The 16,855-nt window shown below is 55.0% G+C and overlaps 1 protein-coding gene across 1 annotated transcript in view; it reads right to left on the bottom strand.

The window, feature by feature from the left end:
* Positions 1 to 15,805, bottom strand: part of LOC120242227 (katanin-interacting protein-like) — a gene marked incomplete at its 5' end in the record, with an annotated part of 36,596 nt that extends 20,791 nt beyond the window's left edge. The window contains 4 exons of the mRNA XM_039247831.1: positions 3,985 to 4,063; positions 6,714 to 6,919; positions 7,782 to 8,507; positions 14,953 to 15,805. Coding sequence (XP_039103762.1) covers positions 3,985 to 4,063; positions 6,714 to 6,919; positions 7,782 to 8,507; positions 14,953 to 15,805 — 1,864 coding nt within the window. The remainder of the gene's footprint in view (positions 1 to 3,984; positions 4,064 to 6,713; positions 6,920 to 7,781; positions 8,508 to 14,952) is intronic.
* Positions 15,806 to 16,855: the final 1,050 nt, after the last annotated feature.

Below are 16,855 nucleotides of genomic sequence, written 5' to 3'. Positions count from 1 at the left end.
AGGAGCCAGGAGGACCCAGTCTCCTTGCTGCTGGACGTGTGAGTGAAGACGCCCTAGACCGTCTGCAGCCGCCAAGCCAGCGCACGTGCACACGGAACCGGGCCACGGAACCGTGAGCCGATCCTGGACAAATAGTGGCTGTGCCCAAGCCACTGAAGTCTCCGTTGGTTTGCACTGCATCAAAAGCTGATCGATGCGCTCCTTTGCATCACCAGCCTGTGCTCAAATGTCAGCTCCTCAGGCCTCCCCTGACCACACGAGCTCAGGCGGCGCCCCCGTCACTCTCCACTTCGTCTTTTGTCACAGCGCTTACTACCCAACCGCGTAGTCTACTTATCTGTTTGCTTATGTGTTTTCTTGACTTCCCACTAAGACAGGAGCTCCCTGAGGGGAAGGGCTCTGTTGACCTTGTTCCCTGTCATATCTCCAGAGCCTAGAACAGCATCTGGGAGCCAGATACGGTCAATAAAGTTTTTTGTTTTACTTTTAAATACCTGCAGGTAAATGGATCAACATAAAATCATTGAGGGTTGCCAAGTTCATAGTTAATGGTAAAGGAATATTTATTGATCATCTACTATGTGTAAAGCCCTGTCCTTGGATTTGGAGATTCGAGGGTCAACACACAGCACCATCTCTCTAGAAGCTTCCGTTGCGGTGAAGGCTGACAAGAAGCACAGAACAGACACACAAATACGACACGTCCGCAGAGCTATGAGTACCATGAAGAAAACAAGACACGGTGTGGGGGGGGCAGTGACATCTCTGAGGTGGCGACACTGGGGCTGAGGCCTGGGGGAGGGGTGAGAGGCCGCCATTCTTCAGCATTTCTGGAAGAACATTCGAGGCTGAGAGGATAGCAAGGGCACTGGCTCTGGGATGGGAACCAATGTGATCTGAGGTTAGAACCAAGTAATCGAGGGGGGGCAGTGAATCAGAAGGTTGGGCAGGGGCTGGCTCATGTCCTGAAGTTTGGATTTTCTTCTCCCCGGGATGAGAAGCCCATGGAAGGGTGGACTTTGAATTTTTTTTAATGTTTATCTATTCTTGAGCAAGGGAGAGACAGAGACAGAGCGAGAGAGAGCAAGCGAAAGCGTGAGGAGGGGAGGGGCACATTGAGAGGGAGACACAGAATCTAAGCAGCCTCCAGGCTCTGAGCTGTCAGCACAGAGTCTGATGCGGGGCTTGAACTCATGGTCCGTGAACTCATGACCTGAGCCAAAGCTGGACGCTCAACCGACTGAGCCCCCTAGGCGCCCCTCAGGATCTGTTTTGGAGGCAGCACTGCAGGCTTCTCAATGGCTTGTGCAGAAGTGAGGGAAAGACACGACATTTTCTGACCCATGAGACAGAGTGGCTATGATTTCCACTCCCGAGAGGCAGCGTGCATGGAGGTGGAGGAGGCTGTGGACTTGAGGGAAATCACCGCGAGGGAGCACCGCCGCCTGCCCCGGGGGAAACAGACGGCTCCCCAGCTCTCCCTGGACGCCCCTTGGCTTGCCTGGCATGAGGCACCGCTGGCACATCTAATTTGGGTTTTGCTCCAAAAGCGTCTGCTCTCCTGTTTGAGCTAATATTCACGTTCCATATTCATTTTCCTCTGGTGTATCAATTAGTATTTATATAAATGGAAATTAATTTTGTTATTTCTCTCCCACGTTTCAACTCTCTCAGCTACTTTCCTATTCATCCCTGCTGATATTTGCAAAACGCCCCAAATTAGTGTCATCTGCAAATTAGCAAGTCATATATCCCCTTTCAAAACATTAATAGGATTGGCCGTATTTACCCACCCCAGCGCACACCCCCCCGGGCCACGTTAGCAAAGCTCTCTCCACTCGCACAGGCTGGCGAAGTGGGTTTAGGATTTTAGAGGCAGCAGGGAAAACAAAAAGGTTCAGGGAAGAGAGACTCAGAAATCGCATGGCTCTGAAAGTGCAAAGGCTGCGTGGTCAGGAGGCTCTTCTCTCTACCACACTGAGAAGCAGAAAAATCACACTTTCCCTCTAGCAAGAAGGGCTCTGAGCTCTACTCCAGGGCAAAATTCCCAGTGGCATTGAAATGACATTTGCGAGAAAGGTCAGAAGCTGGTTTGGTGGGAAGGACATTTACAGACAGGGTCTTTGGGGAAATCAGCAGGAAGGGGACAGCGGCTGCTTGCGGCCAGCCTTCCTTCCTTGCTTTTCTGGCTTTGGCATTCTGACCTCCACTACGACACTGGGTGGCTGCCTCTCACCTCTGGCTTCAGGGGTGGGCCTCTGACCCCGACTCCCTCCCCGCCGTGGTGACTGGTTTGTGGGTGAGCATGTGACCCAAACCAGGCCCAGGAGACCCGATTCTGGAACCACTGTTGGACTCCATGGGAACAGAAGCTCTCATTTATCCAGGACGGCCGGGCAGGAAGGGAACGCAAAGCCAGAACTTCCAGAAGCCCTTGGGCGGCCAGGGTCTAAAGACAGGAGAGAGCGAGAGAGGGCAGAGGGTGGGAGGGACACATGAAGGCTTGATGAGGTCATTTGCACACTTGAATCTGGCTGCGTGGACGGACTGAGAACTGAGGGTCCGGGGAGATGGCACAGGGAAAGCCTCAACATGGTGCCTGAATGGGAGACAAAACCATACCCCAAACCAGGCTCTCGCCTGCACTAGGTTGGTTCTAAAAAGTCTCTGTTGTCCGAAAGCAATTGAGAGTGTTCTGGAATGTAAGGATGTGTGGGGATTCAAAGTGAGGCATGTTCCCCTCTTTTAAGAGGGAATTCGTCTTTGTGCAGCGAGGGAGGGAGAGATGGTGCTCGCTCGGCACGTGGGCAGGCTTCCCTGGGGAGGAGGTGGGCGGCAGCGCGGCCCCGAGAAAGGGGGTGCAGAGGGGGCTGTCGGCACGGCCGGGTCCCGGCCCAGGACTGCAGGGCTCAGTCCCCCAGGGGAGGGCAGGCTGATGGCTCACAGCTGAGTCCTCCCACACGCGCTGCCCTTGGCCTTGGCGCTCCCTGCGCGTCACAGATACAGGTGTATGAAGGCCTGGCCCCCAGGACAACTCCAAGGGGACTTCGCAGCTCCATGGCTCCCCGTGCAGCTGGCAGAGGCCTTGAGGTGACGGCACGAGGCCTGGCTCCTCGCTTGTCGGTCCTGCTCGCTGCCCTCCCTCAACTGCAGGCCCCAGGGGAGTCTGGCTGGTATGGCTGCAAAGGACTAGCCGACCGGGCCTCCTTGACGGGGGCCCGGGAACGGGAGTCAGGGGGCATGTCACTCAGCCAGGACCTCGGGCCTGAAGATTCTCCAGGACGCAGAGGTCCTTACACACAGCAAGGGAGGAACTGGCCGGAAGGATAAGTGGGAAAGGAAGAGGGAACAGACACAGTGAAGCCCAGATGGGATTTGCTCAGAGGCCACAAACCAGCAGCCCATGGGCTGAATATACAACACATATTGTTTGGCTCGTATGGTGTTTACACATAGCATAAAATTAGGCTACTGACATGTAAAACTTTGGAGATTTCACATAACAATTCCGATTTCCAGACTTCTCAGAAGACCCGGCGTCCTGGATTGGTATTCCTGCCCCCCCCCCCCCCCAGCCCCCCGCCGTCTGGAGCAGGGAGGGTGCAGATTTCCTTTGTGGGTGTGCCTGAGCTTGTAGGGACAGCCCAAACCACTCTATGGCAGACACCCTGGGGTCTCTTCTGGCTCTTACAGCTGCTCATTCCATGCTTTCTGGGCTTCTGCTGCAGCCTCCTGGCTCAGGGCCACAACTAACCCAGAAGGTGTCTGCATGCAAGATGCAAAAGTGCCCTTCTGGAAAAGGCTGACTGCAGAGAGGTCCCCCCTCCTCTGAAATGATGTGGCTCCATCCCACAGCTTGGCGTCTCTGTGCAGTATACAACCTGCCCAACTGTCCAGGGAAGCCCTGCCCCAGGTGGCCATGACTGCCCCGGGCCCTTGACGGTCCTCCTTCTACCAGACACTGGCCCAAGAGAGGATACTCACAGATCCCATGGTAGATGCCTGGCTCTGGTGTGGTTACCTCAGGGACAGGGGGAATGAGTGGTGGCTCTAGCTCCGGGACCTACACACAGGTTGGGGGAGAAGCAGAGAGGAAGAGGGCGATGTCAGTGACAACCTGCGCAGCTGGTTGGCCATTTTACCAGATACTGCTGTCCACCCTGAGCCCCAGGTAGTCCCTGTGTCCTTTCTTGCATCTTCTGCCATCGTGGAAACTCCGTGTTGGGTAACATGTGCAGACCCGGAAGTCCTCGTGTGTCTGAGTTCTCACCAGCAGCTCTTATTAGTGGGGGAGGAGTCTGACATCACCAGCTAAGGTGATCAGAGTTTCTGGAATAGGGAAGGACCCAGTAAATACCTAGGGAGCCAGAGGGAGGAGGATGAGAGAAATCAGGAGGGAGAGATAAAGAGGAGAAAGAAAAATTTCAACCACAGAAAGTGGTTCTCAACCACGGGCCTGGGAGTCTCATTTTTTAAAAAATGTTTATTTATTGTGAGAGAGTGAGCATGGGTGTGTGCGAGCTGGGGAGGGCCAGGGAGAGGGAGGGAGGGAGTCCCAAGGGGGCTCCAGGCTCAGCGCGGAGCCGGATGCAGGGCTCCATCTCACAACTGTGAGATTTTTCCTGAGCGGAAATCAAGAGTCAGATGCGCAGCCAACTGAGCCACCCAGACGCCCCTGGGCACCTGGATTTCTAGAGCTCCCAGGTGAGTCCTGTGGGAAACCAGGAGGAAGGACACTTCCTCGGTCTATAGGGGGTTAAAGTGAGCAGCCACACCCTCCCTCCTGGGTCTCATGTATACATTGCGCTCATTAGATCTCTACAGCATAGGTTAGGGCAAGAAGGCCTTTACTGCTTTGCAGACAGGAAAGCTGAGATGCAAAAGGAAGGGAAGTTGCTTGTCTGGATGTTAAGAGTTTTCGTACGGATGGTGTTTCGGTCCCAGGAGCGAAATACTGGATCCTTCAGCCCAGCCCATAGACACAGCCTCTTCCGGCCCTTTCCCGCCTGGCTGTGGGGAGGGGGGTGGGGAGGGTGGTCCGCTAGAAGCATCCGTGACACGGGGCAGCCTCGGGTCACCAGGGAAGGAGGCTGCCCTGCTCTCCGCCCTCCCCGAGCCTCCTGGGACGCCCCCTGGTGGATGTGCTGACCTGAACACCCAGACAGGTGGGGAGCACCTCTAGCCCTGTCACCTCCTAGGCGGGGGTGACACTGGCTTCCCAGAACTCAGGTCCCTCATCCCTGAGACTGGGACAGATTCCTTCCTGTCCTGCACAGGCTGCGTGTGATCAGAGACCCTTAGAAGCATCTGGAAAATGATGGGCACGTGAAAAGCTCTCAGGTCAGCTCCCAAATGGGGAACCAGGGCTCAAATCCAGACCACAGGCGTGCCGTGGCTCACAGAAGGTTTGAAAGCATCTCCCTTACTTGCCAACTGGGAGTTGTTTTAATTGGGGCAGAGTTTACATCAAAACCCAGATTGCTGGCTCCTCTCGAAAAAAAATCAGGACAACTATCAACATGAACCAGCCAACTCCTGTCTCAGGGCAGGGGTGGAGGGCAGCTACTTCCTTAAAAGCGGGAACCTCGGCACCCCTCAGTCTTGTACAACACTTTGCCTGGGCCCTGCGGGCTTTTACCCCCAGTGAACAGTGAGGGATCCACTCGCCAGGTCCTCCTGACCTTGCCAGCACCGCCTTCTGTCCTTTGGATTCTAGTGGACCCCCTCCCCCCCTCCCCTCTGTAACCATCTCCTCTTTCCCCTTAGGGCCTCAAGAACATCTCTGGGGATTCTGGCTGTTTTGATTGCTGGTCCTTCACTTGGACTGACCCTTCCCCTGAAGGTCGTCTTTCATTTCTTAAAAAAAATTGGTTGATCAGTTAAAAACACAGACTTTGGAGTTAAGTCTGGGTGGCTCAGTCAGTTCAGTGCTGGCTCAGGTCATGACTTTGTGGTTGGTGAGTTTGAGTGCATCGGGCTCTGTGCTGACAGCTCGGAGCCTGGAGCCTGCTTCAGATTCTGTGTCTCCTCTCTCTCTCTACCCCTCCCCTGCTTGCTCTCTCTGCTCTCAAAATAAATAAACACTAAAAAAAAAAAAAAAAAAAAAACCCTTAAAAAAAAAAGCACAGATCAGAGTCCTACATTCAAGTTCAAACCTGGTTACTCTCCTGCTGTGTGCCCTTGGGCAAGTCACTTTACCTGTCTGAGCCTGGGTTTCCTAAACGGGGGTTTTGATGGTCTCTACCTGGTGAAGCACGGGATGCATGGTGCTCCATGCCTACATTCCAATACGCACGTGGGAAACGATCACTGGGATTATCGTTATCTTAATTCTAAGTCTGCCCGTTAAGAGCGTTTCTAGTCCATTCCGTCAAAAACAACGGTGAGTGATCAAAACACAACCCAAAGCAAAAGTCCCCGCCGAGACTGCCAACCTCTAAATTACAGAGATGGCGCAGAGCTGCTTTCTCCTAGCTTTGATTAAAATTTGAATACTTTCTTCACTCTGGTTAAAAAAAAAATAAATAAAATAAAAAATAATTAGAGAATGAAATATGACATACAGGACCCAAAAATGAAGTAGAAAAATGGGAAATGTCAAAACAGTAGCACCAGCAGCTTAAAGGCTATCCATCTTCATTCCTCCTGTTCTACTCGGCGTGGGGAGAAGAAATCTCTCGGGGGTGCCCCCCGCCTCCCCCCACCAGCCCTACCCGGTCCTCAGCCCACGAGCCCGCCTGGGTGTAGGGCCTCTCCTCCCCGTCGCTGTCGGCGGTGCTCGGCCTCCTCAGCGTCTCCGCGCTCCGCAGGCCGCAGGGACCCTGCACGTCCATGTCAAATGTCTCATCGGAACAGAATATGGCCTCCAGGATGTCATCGTCGGTTGTGAATAAGATGGTGTCTCCAAAGTGCTCTGGGGCTGGGTGGGTCACGAGGAAGACAGAAGAGTCAACTCACCCCAAACCCACGTGGTTTGTAAGACCAGGAACCCAAACCCACCACCCTTTGTGCTAGAAAATCCCAAACCACCAAGAGTCCCCATGGTGTAAGCAAGCCCCGTTATTTATTATTCACATGCCACAAATGGCCTTCCCAAGTCCTAGGAGCCACTTAGATCTAATGATGGGGTCTAACCTACAGAGAGTCACGGTGGTCGGTCCTGAAATAGGTGTGGGTGATGCATCCTGGCAAGATGCTGTTGGGACCCCACCCAGGTCCCTGCTGAGGCCTTTTTGTGGGGCTGGAGGCTTGCCTAGAAGGGTGTGGGAGTGAAACCCCCAACCAGGGGGGCTCGCAGGATTCCAAAGCTGTCCAAAGGGCAGAGAATGCAATTTATGCTCCAGAGCTCCCTCGGGGTCAGGCTGAGGCTGGGCTCCCCCAAACCGTATCCTTGCCTGGTTTCCCCTCACTTCTATCCTGTCTCCCTCCTTAGACCACAGCCTCTTTTGGGAGCACCCCTTCAATAAGTCGCTTACAGAAGGATCCCCCCCTCCTCCGACTGAGGTGCTAGGGAAGCTGACTGAGGCCGGTGCCCAGAGGAGGAGTTTAAATGAGGCCAGCAATCCTGTGCACCCCCGGGCACCCCAGTGTACCCCCGGGCACCCCCATGTGCCTCTGCGTACCCCAGTGCACCCCCATGCTACAAAAGGGGAGGAGTGGGCCAGGCCTAGAAAGAGGAGAGACCCATCTGTCACTGGCTAGCCAGGGTCTCTAGCCTTTCCCCAGAACGACAGCGGGTAGCAGGTAGAGGCTTCCAGAACATTCTCACAGACATACCGTACCTCCTGTCAGGGTCCCCGAGGCCTTGGCGATTTCTCCTTTAAAGATGCACTGTGCGTCTAACAGCATGGTGATGTCCTTCACGCCACGGAAGGAATGTATCCGAGACTTATTGTAGTTCCAGATGCGGACCAGGGCCACCTGGCAAGGGTGCGCGAAGTCTATGGAGATGGAGTGGGGCTTGCCCAGCGTGAAAGGGGCCAGCCACACATGCATGTCGTCCTGGGTCCTGTTCACCCCGTCGATGAGGTTGCTGACCACGCGAGGGTCCTTCCCATAGGCTGGCAAAATATTGATGTCGGGCGGGTCTGCCTGAATGTTGGCGATCTGCACGGGCTCCCCCTTGGAACTGAATATTTCTATTCCGTTAAGGCCAACATAGTGCCGGTCCCCCCATGTCGACTTGATGTCAATGACCAGGCGCTGCCCGTAAGGCAAGACGGGGATTTCGAAGTCGCTGCCGTCGTCTGTCTCGGTGGAAACTTCCTCCCGGCCTCTCCTTGGCTCCAGTGTCTCTTCCTTCCACGGGGCCGGTGGCTCGCCGTGCCGGCTCATCTTCTGCTGCTGCAGGAACTCGTCTAGGACATCCCCCTGCAGCTCCAGGTTGGAGATGCGTCCCCGGTGGGAGCGGTCAAAGGCACTGAGGGAGTCCCAGGACTCATGCAGCGTGTGGTCCTGCTCACTGCACCTGCGGGGCCGGGGTGGCGTCTGGGTGGACCGGGCATCTTCTGGAAGGATGCAGGAGGGGCGAAGCCCTGTTAGTGGCCTGGGAGCAGGCAGGGACCTTTATAGACTGTCTCCCCCAGGGGGTTACCCCCGGGGAGGGGATTCTAGAGATCAGCGGGGTGGCTCTTGGGGTCTCGATGCCTAGAGGCCCTGCCTTTGGTGAGTGGGACCCAGATGTTAATATCCTGCCCTGCGCGGGACAGCTGGGGCCTCTGGCTGGTAAGAAATGGAGATTCAAGTCTACAATCTGGTTGTTTTACAAAAAGTGAAGTATTTCTCAATATACTTCGAATTTTCTGAAGTTTATTTATTTTGAGAGAGAGAGAGAGAGAGAGAGAGAAAGCACGAGCAGGGAAGGGCAGAGAGACAAGGAGAAAGAGAAGCCCAAGCAGGCTTTGCACCGTTGACACAGAGCCCGACACAGGGCTCGAACTCACAAACCACAAGATACGGCCTGAGCTAAAACCAAGAGTCGGATGCTTAACCATCCGAGCCACCCAGGTCTCCTGATAATATCTTTTAATTTTCTAAGAACGCAACCACCACACAAATTGAGGGAAGACACTTTGGTGTGTGAAAACCTTTGCTGGAATCATCCTCACACAACAGGCGCGGGCACTGCCACTGCCGGTGGCGCCTGAGTCAGCAGCCAGAGGGTCTGCGCTGAGGCTGTTACATCACGTGACTTTGGACCGTGTTTTCAAAGACTGCCTCATGGCAGGTGGAACCCTCGTGAAAGAATGCTAAATGGGAAAAAGCCAGAATTGCTATGTCAGACGCAGCAGATCCTGGGGGCCGGGGGGGGGGGCGGGGGGGGGGGGGCGGTGTGCGCTGACGTGCTAACCTGATCGTCTGGGACGTGTCACCTGATCTTCTGAGTTCCCGAGATGCGTTATTTTTATAGTCAGGAAAAAGTGCTATAAAAACCGCTAACAACACAGGTATATTATAAGCAAGGAATTCACTTCTGCACGTGGCTAGCTTGGCTTCCAGATCGGAAGCCCAGGTCCCCAGCACATGGAGAGCACAGTCCGGCCCTCAGAGGGGCGCTCCGAAGGCTGCAGTCTCCTTGTTGCTGGACAGAAGGGCCCCGGCGTGCGCACCAAGCAGCAGCTTATCCTCGCGGCCATGGCTAACTGCCGTGTAAGGGTGTCATTCTGGAAAAACAGCAGCTGATGACACTGACATTCTGTTTTTTCTCCTTTCATATCGGATTGTGTCCTGCACTCCATTTTCTGCCTGTCTCCTAGGGGGCCCGGCTCCATCAATTATCCCCTCTCTCCAGAACCCTCCATCATCTCTTCCCACTGGCACCTTGCCCTCTCTCTGCCTGCAGACGTGCATAAATCTCTCCTACCTGAAAGAAAAAGGAAGCCCGACCTGATCTCGTGACTTCCTCCAACTGCCCCCCCCCCCCCATTTTCTCTTTCCCTTTGCTGCGGCCACTATGTCCTCCCTCAAGCCCTGCAAGCTGTTTGGCTCATCCAAACCCCACTTGCCCTTCTCCTGATTTTCCTTTGGGGACCACCCCACCTTCAGACCATCCAGATTAGGCAAATGCTGACAGCGCCCTTCCAGGCTGGGAAGGGAGCTATGGAGAGAGAGGGGCTCAGTTTAAAGTGGCGCCCGGGGGCGGTGGCCGGCTCGCTACACTGTGGGCGGAGCCTGCCTGACAATGAAGCCAACACAGGGGACCTGGCCCAGAGGTGGAGAGAGACAATGACATCATTGGAGCCCCTGGATCCAGCCATGCCTCAAGTCAAACCCCTGGTGGCTTTCTGTCCCTTGCCTCCATTAAGAGTCCTAGAATTCCCAATTCCCCTGATTGGACCTTCTGCAGCTACACAATGACTCCGTGTACTCGATCTTTCCTCAGTCCTCACGCTCCACATCCCAGGCACAGCTCCTCCACCTGACGGTCCCTCCTCTACTCTCTTAGGAGCGGTGGCACTTTCGGGCTCTGCTGCTGCTGCTGTCAGCCTCCCCAGCCCTGGCCCTGCCTCAGGCCTCTGCCCCATCTGGGCTCACCCGGCCAGCTCCTGGCTGCCAGGCGGGCAATGCTCAATTTTCTACGTCACATTCTGGCTTCTCTCCCCCAGCCACCGCCTACCGGTTCCAACAACCCCTTGGAAGGCTGAGGCATGTCCACTCTGTCACCTCAAACTCTGTGTGCCTAGAAGGGAATCTGTCCTCAGACCTTCCCATTGGACGATGTCTACTGCGCTGGGAAACATCTAACTCATCCCCGTGACGCCAAGCCTCACACCTCTCCCCCTGACGATCAGCTCTGCCGGGTGCGCCTTTCTGTTCCCTGGACGCACCAAGTCTCTTCCTGCCTCTCCCTGTTGTGCCCTCTCCCAGGAATGCTCTTCTCCCGGATCCCCACATGCCAGCCCACCTGGTCCCCGTCTCCTCCTTTGCCCCTTGGTGCGTCTCAGTGCCTCAAATAGACCCAGCCGCGTAGCTCAGTGCACGTTTGCTAGCACAGGGACCGCTGGCTGGCATCACCATCACGCCACCCCTGGGTTCAGGCCCGCAGCCGAGGGACCCTCCCCTCCACCTTGCACCTGTCCTCTCCCCTCCTTCTCATCTGCCATCAAAAAAGGCCCTAGGAGTTTCCTCCTTCTTTTCCTCTGGGCACAAGGCTTAACATCTGGCAGGAGGAACTTCCCATATGCATCGTCATGACATCAGGTTATTGTGATTTGATTTCTACTGACTGAAATGAACGGCCCAAGGGCTGGTCTGCAAGCGTGCGCGGGAGGAGGCAGAACAGACGTCATGTGTTGGGGACTCAGCCTGTGGTTCTCGGCCAGAAAGGCAGGGCTCTGCTCTCATTCTGTGTCTGCTTGCTGATTTATTCTCCCTGAGATGTCCGCCCCGGGTGTTGAACGCAGAGAGGGGCGGGCCTCCGCCTGGACCTCTCAGATGTGAGGCAGGCTGGCCCGCGTTTCCTTCTGTCTGCAGAAGGTGCTGATCACCAGTCCCCGGGAGTTGGGGAGCTGCCTGCATCCGTGCTTTGTCTTTGTCAACATCCCTCCCCACAGCCCTGAACAGACACCAGGAAGCTGCTGCTTTCACGTGCAGTCGACACAGTCTGGGTGGAGGGCCCTCGCATGAGATGGCGGATTGAAGGTTTACAGCTATCTCTTGGTGGATGGAGGTATATGCTAACTGTTACTAACACAGGAAATGAAAAGGAATGTAGACATGACAGAACCATACGCGGTCAAGGTGAACAGCCCACCGGCCACAGCCGATTGCACAAAGCGTGGTCACCTGACCCAAGTCGGCCAATCAGCGTCTCCCGTGAGACTTTAGGAGCAAGAGCTGGGAAACTGTCGCCCTCTGGTGGTGAGGCCGTTCCCCGCCCTGTGCACAGAGCCCAGGAAGCTGACCTCATGAGGAAGAGTGAGGGAAAGTGTCAGAGGCAGGGCCTGGGGCGTCAGGGCAGGGTCTCCTGGGTGCACGCTGGCTTTCTGGAGGGCCAGTGCTCCCGCTGGGCAGATGTGATTTCATCCACCCAGAGCGAATGGACCTCTGATGCAGACCCTTCCAAGATGTGGATGACATTATAATGGGATGCTCTGTTGGACAAAAGGATTTCCAGGCTCTGGCTTTTGGTGACAACACGACTGAGTCCCAGGGAAGAACTCGGGAGGTCGTTCATTCTACAAGCGTCGTTGGAGGGCTCGGCCGGTGCCTTTCCTGAAGGGCACGGCTGTGGGATTTGGCTCTATGTAATGGGTAATTTAAAATTTCTCAGCAACTTTCCTTTTTAGCATGACTGGCTTAACAAGCATTAAATCTCAAGGGCTCGGTTCTTAATGTGTCATTGAGCCAAGCAGTGAAATGCCTGGAAAGAAATTAAAATGAGAGAAAATCTTTTGAATGTGGACAAGTTAGAATAACACCCGTCACCTCGGAGCTCCCTGAGGTTGTGAGGGTCTGTTTACAGGGAAGGCTCTGCCGTGTCTGGCCCTCCTGGGCAGGGAGGGGCTGCGGAGATGGGGCACCATAGGATGGCAGTTCGAGGTATGGATGCTGAGGCAGGGTGGCCTGGGTTCAAATCCTGCTCTGAGCCTCCCTGGCTGTGTGACCCAAGGAGAGTTACTTAAACCTCACATTTTCTTCATCTGTAAAACAGGGCTGGCGCCAGGGAGAGAACGAGGCTCATCTGAGTAACGTGCCGGGCTGAGAGCCTAGCTTAACGCACACGCGCGCATCCAGCCACGGCAGTTCCTGCCTTAGCCACCCTTCCCTCACTGCAGAGGACCCCCCCCACGTGTCAGGCCCTTGGGCCCCGGGGATCCTGACACAGATGCGACACAGTCCCTGCCCTCAAAGAGCAGCCCCCACGTCCACTCTGCTCTCCTCCTTGACACCCAGTCTCAGGGTGCAGTCCAGGTGTGGGTGGGAGCAGAAGTCTGTAAGGCTGGGTAGTGGGGGAGGGAGAGAGCTCTGCCTGGAGGAAGGGAGTCCATCGCTCATGAGGAAGAGCACCCTGAGTCCAAGGGACTTGCCCGGGTGCTCTAGGTGACATCAGGGGTCTGAAAGAGGCCACCAACTCTGGATGTCTGAGCGTAGACATGGGCTGAATGCAGACCTTTGGGGTTTTTTTCAGCTTATTTATTTGAGAGAGCGAGTGGGGGAGGGGCAGAGAGAGAGGAGGAGAGAGAATCCCAGGCAGGCTCTGCACTGACAGCACAGAGCCTGATGGACTCCAGCCCACGAACCGTGAGATCATGACCTGAGCTGAAATCAAGAGTCCGACGCTTAACTGACCGAGTCCCCCAGGCGCCGGGGGTCTGCCTTCCCGATGGTGATGGCACAGATGGCGACCGGATTCACTAGGAAACAGCTACCCTGGCTTCACACACAGATACACCAGGAGGCAGAATCACAGGGCGGGGGTGGCGATGATTAATACCAGCAACTAACACCTTCTGGGTGCCCTTGTGTTCTAGACACTGCACACGTATGACTTCATTTTATCCTCCCACGAGGAGGGGCATTACTGGTCTCATTTTACAGACGAGGACACTGAGGCTCAGAGGGGTTTCAGAACTTGCCCATTGTGTGAGTTGGTGGGGAACCAGGATACGTGCTCAGGTGGTCTGACTCTGGGACTCATGCTCCTGTGCGGTGTGGGGGCAGGGTTCCACTCAGGGGACTTAGGACCTGGTGCTTGTGAAGCACTTCCCACACGCCAGGCTCCGGCTACTGCGTGAAGCCATCGGCTCATTCATTCCTCACAACACTGAGAAGGGGGAGGCGGTCTATTCCCATTTTACAGATGAGGACACCAAGGCACAGAACGTGGACATGCCAGGCTCTGTAAGTCCCAGCCTAGAGGTACCAGATCTAGAAGTGGCAGTGGCTGGATTCCAATGGTTTGACCCCTGGCAGCTCTGCTACTCACCTTCCCAGCAGCCAAATCTGAGTGCAAATAGTCAGAAACCCAGCCTTTGGTACCCTCCCTTCTGAGTGCTCGCATACAATCTACTGCAAAGTTCACAAACCAGGGGACTCCTCCCAGCAGATTTTTTTTTTTGACCCACATAGTGGTTTAAAAATAGTATCAATCAGTTGCCAATGTTGAAAAATAATATTGTCCATTTCTGATTTCTCTTCATAAAAGGAGAAGGGAGGGGCGTCTGGGTGACTCAGTCGGTTGAACATCTGACTTCAGCTCAGGTCACGATCTCATGGTTTGTGGGCTTAGGCCCCACATGGGGCTCTGTGCTGATGGCTCAGAGCCCGGAAGCCTGCTTCCGATTCTGTGTCTCCCTCTCTTTCTGTCCCTCCCCGCTCTCTCTCTCAAAAATAAACATGAAAAAAGATTTTTTAAATAAAAATAAAGAGAAAAATAAATCAAAGGGGAAGGGAGATCTGGCACACTGGCCTGGCGTTACCGTATGCCAAAAAGCATTCTGAGCCCAGTAGCGGCCGCCCCCTTCAGGTGGGCTGGCGCTCTCCAATGCGACAGTCCTCACCCTTCCCTATAGCGCTTCCGACACCCAGGCAAGTGTCAAGTGCTCTTTATCATTACACTTGTGTTATTTTTCTGATGCCACAGTTAAGAATAAAGTGAAGCCATTAGAGCCCAATGTCTCCATCAGAGGTCGAATGACAAAGACTAGACTAGAAAAGCCACGTTGCAAGAAAAACGGGCCAAGGGGACAGAAGTCGATGGCAATAACAAATATATCGGGGAGCTTAAGGTGCAGAATGTGTCTTGCCCGTTCTCATTACTGCCACCTCTGTGGCCCCTGAGACAGTGAATTTGTGACCAAGGGGGCTGAGAAGAACCCCCTTGCTTTGCAGATGAGGACACCCTCATCTGGGGGAGGGAACAGAGGTCCATGGAGCGAAATGCGATCATGGGGATCGGCGGCCTGCACTCAGGGACAATGGCACCTGAGTCAGACCGCTTGTCGAGCTTACCTCTGCTGGGTGGCTGGGTGTCACTGGGACCGCTGCTGAGGGCGTCCTTCCTCGGGCCCCTCCTCCCACTGGCAGGGTGCTCTCTGTTGGAGGGCTGATTAAAGATGTCGAAGTCGTCACAGACTGTGGGGGTCACTTTCTGGACTCTCTCCCCAGCGACGACATTCCAGCTGCTCGCTTGCCCTTGCTCACGCCGGGGGCCTTTGTCCCCGAGCTCGGCCTCTTGAGGACCCTCCCGGGGGTCAATGAGGTCATCTGGCGGAAGCCTGCCTTCCCGGTCCAGTGGCTTCTCAGGACTCAGCCAGAGGGGTTTTGGCTTCCTGACCCCCTGCTTCCTGCCCTGCCCTGTGGCGGAAGGTTGCAGCCAGGATGGGGTCTTTGCTGGTGTCTCGGAGGCTTTTCTGCCTGTGAGGTTTTCCAGCTGTTGGATCAGAGAGAGCTCTGGGTCAAGGGGAGGGCATTCCACAGCTGGGCGGAGGGGGGGAGCCCAGGGCATGCCGCCCATCGAGGCTGGCGCCGCTATTAAGCTCGTGTCTTCGTTTAACTTGGACAAATTGTCTTTCCTGCAACGGGGAGGACTCATCTTTTCACCAAACGACTTTCCCTGAAGAGAAACCTTCACATCTACCGCTGCTCCCGCTGGCTGGGAACACTCCCGATCTGTGCCGACCATCTTGCAGGCATCTCTTTCTCCCGAGGGGGCCCTCTCCATTCTTCCCTCCTTCTCGTTCCTCGGGCCAACCAGGACGCTCAGGTCAGCCGGCCCCTCTCCACCCCCTCTGTCCAACGTGCCATCGAAGATGAGATTTTTATTGACATAAAGCTTCATGTTCTTGGCGCCAATGTCAAGATCCTGAAAACACAAAATTTAACAAAAATGAAGCTGCGTGGCATCGGGCTGACGTATCACATTTTGGAAGTGGCAGATCAGAAAGAAAAATGTGGAATGCTGGAAACGAGAGCCTTAAAAAAAAAAAAAAAAAAAAAACCCACAGCACCAGGGATGTTAAATAAGGCGAGTGTCATTTCTGTGTGAACTGTTACATACTTTATAAATCAAAGGACTTTCACAAAGAGACGGCCCCAATTGCTGTCTTCTCACCATTACTCCCTGCTGGGACATTGGTAATAGCCTGCTAATTGGTCTCCCTGCTGCCTGTCTCTCACTGCCTTCCACCTCGACTTCACATTGCCACTGTCTACAAGAGCGGATCCGACCAGACCCAGTCACTCCCCTTCCTGAAGCTGTTCTTGTTTTTCACGGCCTGTTCATTACTGTATGGTTCCTGGGACCCCTGCATCAGGGAAGCCTGATGTGCACATGAAACTCACAGCCCCTGTTTCTACGGGTGTCATATTTCGGGTGCCCTGAAAGCGGAGCCTGAAGCAAGGGTTGAGTACAGGTTGCTTATTTGGAAGCTGTCCCCAAGAGGGAGTTGGGATTGTAAGCTAGGGTGGGAGAAACCCCCCCCGCCCGCCACCGGCGGTTTTTGAGCCGGTCCCGGCTGTCTGCAAACGGGGTTCCATTCCGCTGTGGCACTCAGAAGAACCCACACAACTCAGAGGTACCCCTCCCAAGGTGGAGGCTGGAGTGTCTGTCCACTGACCCCCTGCCCCGCTGCTGACGGCTGCCCCCACCACACAAGCTGAGGCTGAGGGTGGCTTCGGGAAAAGGACCTGAGCAGAAAGGCAGAGCGGTCTGGGAGCACTGGAGGCGGTGCCCTATCAGGGTGCCCGGGGCCTATCCCAGCTCAGCTGTGATCAGAGGGGGGGCCTAGGGGATGTGGTGTGGCGCTGTGCTGGTGACATGTTCTCCAGGTGACTCCTTGGCACGTGGAGAAGCTTACGCTGATGGGAGGAATTCTGAACTCAGCATGACACACGTACGGCGACCTTCACGGAA

Source organism: Hyaena hyaena, unplaced genomic scaffold (genome assembly GCF_003009895.1).
Source record: "Hyaena hyaena isolate Hyena2069 unplaced genomic scaffold, ASM300989v1 scaffold_306, whole genome shotgun sequence".
Taxonomy (NCBI): Eukaryota; Metazoa; Chordata; class Mammalia; order Carnivora; family Hyaenidae; genus Hyaena; species Hyaena hyaena.
The sequence above is the reverse complement of the archived record's forward strand: the minus strand, read 5'-3'. Positions and strand labels throughout refer to the sequence as shown.